The sequence below is a fragment of the Capsicum annuum genome, chromosome 7, assembly GCF_002878395.1.
Source record: "Capsicum annuum cultivar UCD-10X-F1 chromosome 7, UCD10Xv1.1, whole genome shotgun sequence".
Classification (NCBI taxonomy): domain Eukaryota; kingdom Viridiplantae; phylum Streptophyta; class Magnoliopsida; order Solanales; family Solanaceae; genus Capsicum; species Capsicum annuum.
The window spans coordinates 204,162,980-204,173,042 of record NC_061117.1 but is presented as its reverse complement, the minus strand read 5'-3'; the positions used below and the strand labels follow the sequence as shown (position 1 = coordinate 204,173,042).

The following is a 10,063-nucleotide window of genomic DNA, read 5'->3' as shown; positions in this document are numbered from 1 at the left end:
AACTACTATTACTTTTTTCTCATCGATTAAATCAAAACATTTCAATCGAAAAATAGTGCAGTTTTCAATAGTGTGGTCATACCCAAAAACAAGAAGGGAACTGGATAATTTTTGGGTTATAGCAGTGATCTAAATTCAAGTAACTTCCCCTCCCTAATTAATCTAATAACTTGGCTAACAAGTGATTTATTTCTGTTTAAATGAAATATACTACTCCTTTGAAACCACAACTAGCAAGTTAATAAACTTATAAAAATAAAAGGTTGTGCATGACATTCACAAAAAAAAAATAAAAAAAAATAGTGTGACCTGATCAAACATAAGCTAATACTAGATAAGTAACTTTGGCGAAATCAAACTTTTTGTATAAATGAATCATCCTAGTAAATCCCGACGTGAATCCAACAATTCATATGGTCCTTTGGATGTCCTAAAGCAACGATATGCAACCTCTTGGTAGTAGAGTAGCACTTCACCATCCGCAAACATATATCTCGGTACGGCAAAAAATAGATGGGCCTCTCGCATAGTAAATAGTTTAGTCCAAGATTCTTTGACACCATACTCTGTCATTATCTATAATTTAAAAGTGCCCGCCTCTCTATCTCGGCAAGTACAATAAGCACAAAGCATTCCTTCCAATATTGAAACGCCACGTATTACGTAGCCACCAATGAAAATATTGCAAATTTCCTCCGGTAATGATATCTCTCCGTACACCTCATTTGATATATTAAATAAAATCACAAAATACTTAAGTAAATCATCCTTACGGATCCAATGAAATGCACCACGAAGAAATGTCAAACCACCACGCACACTATTGCAAGAGCCACGAGTATGGTTATCAATTTCTCTCCAAGAACCACTCTTTAATGCAAGGACTTTATTGGGTCGTCTGTGACCATTAATGCCGATTAATGGTCGCAAATATCTTATAGTCACCACTAATCGAGTCATATCCCAACCCGAAACTGCAACTAGTTACTAATGGAAATTCTGGATGGGTTCCACAATAAAAAGCCAGCACGGCACCAAAGAACAACTTAATAGTACATAATTGCCCAGATCATGATTTGAAGGGCCACCAAGCTTGTGTAATGGTTCAGCCGATGATAAAGAAGAACAATAATTTGAGATGTGACAAATCTCAGGGTTCATTCGAGCAATAAGGAACTTCTTATTATTCTTTGCATGATTGTAATGCTTCGCCATAAAGTATGGATCCAAGATCAATGTGTTCCAAGATTTTGAAGAACATTTGAATCGAAGAAGAGACTGAACAGGTAACCTGATGAGGATTTCCACAATTATTTCCACTGGGAAGTGGATTTGCATGGCCTAGACGATAGGACGTACAAAGCAAGTGCTTTAGTAGTTCACTATACATGTTTGTGTGTCTACAAAAATGGAGGAATAACTGTCTACAAAATGGACTTTTTCAATTCGATTTTGGACTAAATTAAAATATGTCCTACACCGGCAAATACACCCTAACAGAACTTGGACAAAACTTTTGACTGCTATGAGTCGTTATTGAGACGGGAGTTATTGAGTTTTACCTTTTTAATATTTGCTTTGATTGATCTGTTGTTTTTGTTCCATTTCAATGTGGAGCTAAACTTCTATTTTTAGGGTTATGGTTATTTCATAATTGTTGCTCTTCAAATGTTAGATTTCAATTAATTAGGTTATTTATCTTTACGAATCTTAAGTTGAACTCGAAAGGGAGAACTTAAGATCATAATAGACATAATCAAAACTCACCTGATCAACATCCATCTGATTTATGCTTTTTCATTGCTTCACAAGTCTCTTCCCTACAGTAATGTTCTTTGATGACTTCCCTGCAATTAAAAATTAGAGTTTTAACCACATAGAGACATATCTGGTGTAACAGTCGACAACATATTAGTATAATTTCACAAGTATAACGGTGTTGTTATAGTCAAACAAGAACAAAAATATTAAATCCAATAACCTTTCACATCTGGAAGCATCATCATCTTCTTCTTTTCAGATGAAGTTCCAAAACAAAAGCAGTCAAAATTCATAATTTCAAGTAGTGATTTGAAAAGTTGAACCATATTTTCCCAATCCCTTTTCTCTATTTGCTCTGATTATTATCATTATTAGGGTTAATAAACACAAGTTCACACGAGTGGGTATCCCAAAAATTTGTGGGTTTTGGTATTGCACTTTATTATAAGGTAGGGGCCAAAATTGTTAGGGTTTTTGTCCTAATTTTCTTACAAAAATTAAGTTTTACTTTTTCTTGTAAGGAAAATAAAAGTAACCATGAATACTTTTCCTGAAAGAAAAATATAAAACTTTTTCTTATTTGGCAAACCTCTTTCTTGGAGGAAAGGTTTTGGACATGTATAAATAGAAGTTCTCTCTTCTCATACAATAACACAATAGCATCCACAATATAGTCGTTAAAAGAGTCTGGTTTAGGGGGAGATTTCTCCCATAGGTTTATGTTTTTTCATAGGTTTTATTTTCTTAATATGTAGGTCGTTTGACCGAATCATATTAATAATATGTCTTTTTAATATATATTTTATTTGTCATCTGAATTATCACCGTTGGTTTGCAAACTAAAAGCTTCCGCATGACGCCCTCTCGATTTCAAACCCAACAAGTGGTATCAGAGTCAATGGGTCAAAAGTCCAATGGTGTGGTGAGACGAGATTAAACAGGTTTAAAGCGGTTTCAAATCAGCTGCAACCAGTTTGGCGATAATGACGTTTTTGTCGAACTACATGTGGAGATGATATTTCAGTCATATTTTCAACAATTCTGCTGTTACATATTTAAAAATAAAGCTCACTTTTAACCCTATAAAGGGCTCGTATATTTTTAACCCGAAATGACTCATATATTTTTAATCCAAAAGCTCCATTTTTAAGCATGCCAAGCAGCAGTGATGAAGACTATATGAAGAACAAAAATCAAAGATGTGAAGAAGACGGACCACGTGAAGAAAATCAAGTAAAAAAGGGGGATTTGTTAGGGTTTTTGCCCTGATTTTCTTACAAAAATTAAGTTTTACTTTTTCTTGTAAGGAAAATAAAAGTAACCATGAATATTTTTACTTTTCCTGAAAGAAAAATATAAAACTTTTCCTTATTTGGCAAACCTCTTTCTTGGAGGAAAGGTTTTGGACATCTATAAATAGAAGTCACCTTTTCTCATACATTAACACAATAATATCCACAATGTAGTCGTTAAAAGAGTCTGGTTTAGGGGGAGATTTCTCCCATAGGTTTATGCTTTTTCATAGGTTTTATTTTTTTAATATTGTTCTTAATATGTAGGTCGTTTGACCGAATCATATTAATAATGTCTTTTTAATATATGTTTTGTTTGTCATCTGAATTATCACCGTTGATTTGCAAACTAAAAGTTTCTGCATGACGCCCTCTCGATTTCGAACCCAACAAAACTTACATAAAAGTCAAATTGATTATTCTTCGGTCTCCTGATATTAAAGGGAAAAAAATGGACTTCTGAAATTGTAATTAAATAATTTTTAAATATTAATTTGATTATAAATCCTTTTATTAAAGGTAGAAAGAGAAATTTTAAAGTTAAACTTTTCTAATTATTATAGGGGTATACGTTTTGAATGAATTAAAAGGAAAGTGTGTCATAAAATAAGACGAAGTGTGTATTATTTGGATTTTTAAGTGCAAATTTGAATTTGATTTGAAACACATTTTAGTTTAATTTAATAAATAAGTTAGTGTTATAAAGTAAGAAAGAACAAAAAAAAAAGAAGAGTAGAGAGAAAAGAGAGAGTAATTCTTATTACTTTTTGAGGGATGAAAGATCATAAGATTGTAAATACAATGAACGAAACTCCTTTATTTATAGGGGAAATGTACTCCTAGTCTGAGTAAAAGACGGATGCTTCAAATCCTAATAGATATCAAAGTAGATCTTGATAGACATTCACTATAATGTAAATACATTTATAACACTCCTCCTTGAATGTCTAGATAGATAATGTGACTCATTAAAACCTTACTAGAAAAACCCAATGGAAAAAAAATCTAGTGAAGGAAAAAGAGTACACATCTCTAACAATACGCATATAGGCTGCCTCATTAAAAACCTTACAAGGAAAACCCGGTGGGACAAAACCTTGAAAGGGAAAAAGAGTACAACATGTATTTGCTCCCCCTAATGAGAACATCCTTGAACTTTTGCATCCCGATATTGTACAGCATCTTCTTGAAATTTTCAATTGGAGAAGATTTAGTGAATAAATCAATCACATTGTTAGTTGAACAAATCTGTTGCACGTTAATATCATCATTCTTTTGTAGCTCATGTATGTAGAAAAGCTTTGGTAAAATGTGCTTCGTTCTATCTCCATTTATGAATCCTCCCTTAAGATGTGCTATGTATGCTGAATTATCTCTGTATAAAATTGTGGGTAGATTGTCATATTTCACACCATATTTTCTCGAATGAGATGTATCATGGACCTCAACCATACATATTCTCGGCTTGCTTCATAAATAGCTATTATCTCAGCATGATTCGCTGAAGTGGCTACGATAGGCTACTTTGTATATCTCCAAGATATGGCAGTACCACCATATATGAACACATAACCTATTTGAGACCGAGCTTTATGCGGGTCAGATAAGTACCCAACATCAGCATGACCAATAATATCGGGACTGCAATCTTTAAAATAAAACAAGCTTATGTGTTTTATCCCATTTTGATGTCTCATAGTAGGAGCAGAAATATACCTTGCTAACAAATTGACTGAAAAGGTTATAGGCCTTGTAGTATTTGCAAGGTACATGAGTGCATCAATTGCACTAATATATGGTACTTCATAACCAATCCAATTCGATATATTTTGAATATCAGCAAATAATCTATTGCTTTGAAAACTCTCCAAGAGTTCCAATGATGTTCAAGCAATAAGCTTATACAATATAAGGATTATAAATAAGTTTCCCAGAAACTTTTATATGCTTCAAGCAGTTTGAATCCTTAAAAGTTTTCACATAAGTTTTGTCAAGTGACAATATTCATTATTTCATGAGTGACATCTTCAAATATCTGGACTGCAAATCAAATAAGTTTTATACTTACCAAGATGCATCCTTTCATGTCACTTGATAAATGTTTCTACGTCAGCATGCTTAAATAAACGTAGAATTTAGATCCTCGTAATCTTTCATAATATTGCGCCAATATTGTGTCAAATATATTGATGATATATCATTTCGTATCAGTTCACAATGCGACATAATATTTTGAGATCTCATCACTTTATTATTTTTAGGCACATGAACCTTACATAAGGTTTCATGAAGTGTTATGTCGTAGGCTCTTCAAGAGTTCATTGCCTTCTTATTATGATTATTTGCTCCTTATTTTTTAAGGACTATTTCATTTAGAACCGATTAGTCTACCACGCTGCACGCATGCATAGACTTTGTCCTTTAGGAATACAAAATAAGAGCACTTGCGCTTAATATGATATGCTTTCGGCATTTGACTTGAATTATCTTTTGGATGAGGATTTGGTGATAATTTCTAACATATTTTATAGCACTTATAATCTTCCTCTTATGTTAGGAAAACTAACATACATCCTCTATCTTCTTTGAGGAATCCATCTTTGTGCATCATGGTATATTTATTAATTGTATACCGCACATCAAAACTATTAGAAAGAATAGCTGGTTCATGACCTTGAACCAATTGAGGGGGAAGAAATAATTATAATTTATTGGTCTAATGCATACAAGTGTTATTGTATGCAACATATCATATTTCAGACCAACACATAAAGCTTTGTTCTCATTAGCGATGGTTTAGCTATTTATCGAAGGCATTCAATATCAAACTATCATCTTCAAGATAACTTTCTTGATTGAACAATCTGAAAATTATGGTCTTAACTCAATTTTATTGAGCAAGCAACTTTATGAATGTTAAATTGCAGGTTGACAATGAATATACATGTGATTATCTTATTGATGCATCTTTTCAACATATCACATGATAGGTGAACATGCCCTTATTCACCTTTTATAATTTTCAAATTTGAAGGGATCCAATCCCAATATTAGTTGGTCCAACCAACTTATCATGAAAACAAATGACATAAACAATTCTTGAATAATCTTCTAGTTCTTCAATACATGCACATCTTCGAGATGTCATAATCGTTCATATCAATTTATGAACTTTTATTCTAATAAACTCCAAGTTTACCATGACATGTACTTTTTCTTTAGTAAATTTCAGATTTATTATTACATGAATAAATTTCAGACTTACTACTTCAGAAGTAGATTTCAAAATTATTCAACCTCTTTCTAAGGTGAGTTGTGATACAATCACAATCAAGTGCACATTTGCATTAATAAGTTTCTCATTCCCCAGGAATGGAATATAATCGTGCCTTAAACCTATCAAATTATGATAGCTTATAACCTCTTTCAAGATTTTACTTCTTTAGAAGCAAATCGAGGCATACATATGATGTAAAGAATTTTTCTCTAGTATATCTTATAATCATATAAGCGTGTGAAAATATCGTCACTTTTGATGATCATTATCATATTGTCCCTCCACGCGTATATTCGTGCATCTAATCACTTGTCTTCTTTCAAACATATAATTCACTGCTACCAAATACACCTCAAGAATGAAGTAAGTTGTCATATTTCAGACTTAACATATATTGCTACCACATTCACTTTATGGAATGGAGCATATTCAATGGGTCGAATTTCATGACTTTTCATTAAACACCCTTTATTTTGCCTTAGCCATCATAATATCATCAATATGGTGTATTAAGATTCAAACTCAACATCTTATCCATATAAAGGTGTCTTAGGCATGAATCGATGGGACTTGAACCCAACATATTATCATCCTTTTTGATAATATTATATTTGAGGAATAAATTTAAAATATAAATGGTTTCAAATCAATTATTTTTCCTCAAATCCAATAATAATTATATTAATAGTAGCAAAAGAAAGATAACATAAAGAATTACTAACCTTGAAATCTTTCAGATTTATAATCTCACCTTGTTTGGCAGCGTCTCGTGCTGATAACGTGTTATGAAACAAGAAAGAACATAGAAGAAGAAGAGTAGAGAGAGAAGAGAGAGTAATTCTTATTACTTCTTGAGGGATGAGAGATCATAAGATTGTAAATACAATGAACAAAACCCCTTTATTTATAGGGAAAATTTACTCCTAGTCTGAGTAAAAGACGGATGCTTCAAATCCTAATAGATATCAAAGTAGATCTTGATAGATCCTGATAGACATTCACTATAATGTAAATACATTTATAAAAGTTAGTGATTTTTTGGATTTTTTTTAATGATTCTTTATATATTAGGTTAATAATTTAGTCCCAAAAAACTCTCTGGATTGATGTTTTGTGTATTCTAGAACAAGCATAACCTAAACACGTAATGAAGTAATGTAAACCAGAGAAGGAAAATTGTCATCAAATAGACTATTAGACGATTATTGCTGTCCTTTGGGAAAAATCATTGTTTCCACCTCAAACTATATACGGAAATTCTAGCTCACACCTAAACTATCATAGTTTCCTATTACACACCTAAATTATAGAAAAGTGAAACTATTTCCACCCCGAAACGTAAGAACCAGTCAGATGATGGAGAGTGATTTACACTCGCGCCACATCATTGCCACATCATTACCACATAGATATTATGTCAATTTTTTTTAAAAAAAGTCCACGTCACCCATTGCTTCTTCTTCACCAAAATCATCATTAAAACACCACCATTAACACCACCATCATCAAATTCAAATATTAATCAAAATAATTTTAAGAATCCACCATAAATTTCATTATCGGAATCACAATACAACCATTAGTATCACAAAAATAACAAACAACCACCATAAAATTCAACATCCATTACTAAAATTACTATCGAAATCACAATATCACAATAAAAATCACCATTGTTTCTTTGAACTTCATTGAATCACTTCTCTCTCAGTCTTCTCCATTTCCCAATTTCCTCCCCAGTTGTCACCGACGTCGTCCACCCCCATCGCCACCACCATAGCCACCATCACACAATCTATTTTTTCAATTCAATTCTCATTCACGTACGACTGAAGACACCCATATAAACACAACAATAAATTTACTCAGTGAGACTCCGAATTTTTCATTCACAGATTTTTCCTTTCCTTCTTCACTAAACAACACACTCACACACTACTGTACGCACATACACACAGATACCATTTTTTCATCGACATCACAAACTCCAATTCCCATCAATTCACTCACAGAAACATCACACACAACAACAATTTCACACACACTCACACCAAATCGAAAAGAAGAGAACACACTCACAACTCTCATAGACCCTCCTCCATTTTTCTTTGTTCACTCACAGAACTGTGTGTTTCTTTCTTTACGAACAAAAATGTGTTGTTGTGTTAGCAGTAGCAACAACAAACTATTACCTCCAACTATATCCATTTCTTCACAATAAAGTGAAGAAGAAACAGTTAAAGAATGAAAAAGAAACAGTTAAAGAATGGTGATATTGACAAAGTGAATGTTGAATTTTATGGTGGTTGTTTGTGATTTTTTGTGATACTAATGGTTGTATTGTGATTTCGATAATGAAATTTATGATGAATTCTTAAAATTATTGTGGTGAAGATTTGATTTTGATGATGATGGTATCAATGGTGATGTTTTAATGGTGATTTTGGTGAACAAAAGCAATTGAAGAAGGCAAAACCCAGGTATTAAAATGAATAAATAAGAAAATTAAATTTTATTAATATTTGTTCAGCTGAAAAAATAAAAAAAACCTTAATTTTATTAACATTTTTTCAATTGAAAAAATAATTAGTCTAATTGTATATTTCAAGAAGAATATTAGGAGTACTTAATGATATAATGACAAATGAAATAGTAACACGTGTCTGGAAGCTGTCATTTTAAGTTTTTTCCTTCCTCTCACTCACCTTAGGAAGGTGAATACACCTTCTCTACCTCGTCACCTTCTAAGGAGGTAATAGTTGCACTTTTTTTATAGTTTAAGTGTATAATAGGTTACTATGATAGTTTAGGTGTACCTAGACTTTTCGTGTATAGTATGAGGTGGAAATGATGACTTTTCCCGTGTCCTTTCTTTATCCATCTTTTATATATAACCACACTTATTTATAGTTCATTTAGAGTGCCATTTGAAGAAATGGTCCATTTAATTATAAGTCTTCTTTCTTACTATGTTCTCTATCTACTTGATGCATGTGATTTTTCTTGAATCTTAATATCCTCTACATAGAGCCGTCAATATGGGCTCGGACCGTTGGGACGGCTTGATTCAATCTGTAATTTGATGAAGTTGGGTTTTAGTTTTTGTAGCCTATTTAAAAATATAGCTTTTCAACCCAGCCTGGATAAGCCCGTGGCCTGTGGGGCTTGAGCAATGTGGGTTGGGCTAGCCTATAAGTCAAATACGTGAAACTATTTAGATTGCTTAATAGTATTTTTATTTGATTCGAAGGATATCATGTCAAAAGTTATTTAATTTCGCTATTAGGAGTATGTTTTGAGGTGTTGGAGACTTCATTACCAAGTATTAACACTATGTAATATTGTCCGGTAATATTTATATTTATTAACATTCTAAAATTAATCTATAAAATCTTATTTTTTAAAAAAGTGGCTGGCCCGTGAGGATCGAAGCCCACAGAGTAATGGTATGGGTTTGGTTTTTTTTAGCCCATCATTTTGATGGGTCAGCCCGGCCTGGCCCATCAAACTCAAAGCCCGTGTGGGCTAGCGTGGATGAGCTGGACCGACTCGTATTGACAGTTCTACCTCTACATATATGTCCATATTTCAAGCTGTCCTTTGATGTAGTTCTCATTTTCTCAACTTAAATCTCCTTTAATGTAGTTTTACTTTCTAAATTCCATGGAGTCTTATTTATCTATGGTTATCCTATAATAGTGTAGTTAAGCTATATCAATAGCACTCGTATCTG

General features: G+C 32.6%; 1 protein-coding gene across 1 annotated transcript; it reads right to left on the bottom strand.

The window, feature by feature from the left end:
- Positions 1–576: 576 nt before the first annotated feature.
- Positions 577–1,782, bottom strand: LOC124885871 (putative F-box protein At1g47790). The gene is made up of 3 exons (XM_047394125.1): positions 1,768–1,782; positions 1,065–1,341; positions 577–974 (listed from the first exon to the last, which is right to left on the bottom strand). The coding sequence occupies exons 1-3, from the start codon at positions 1,780–1,782 to the stop codon at positions 577–579; spliced, it is 690 nt and encodes a 229-aa protein (XP_047250081.1).
- Between the last annotated feature and the right edge of the window lie 8,281 nt (positions 1,783–10,063).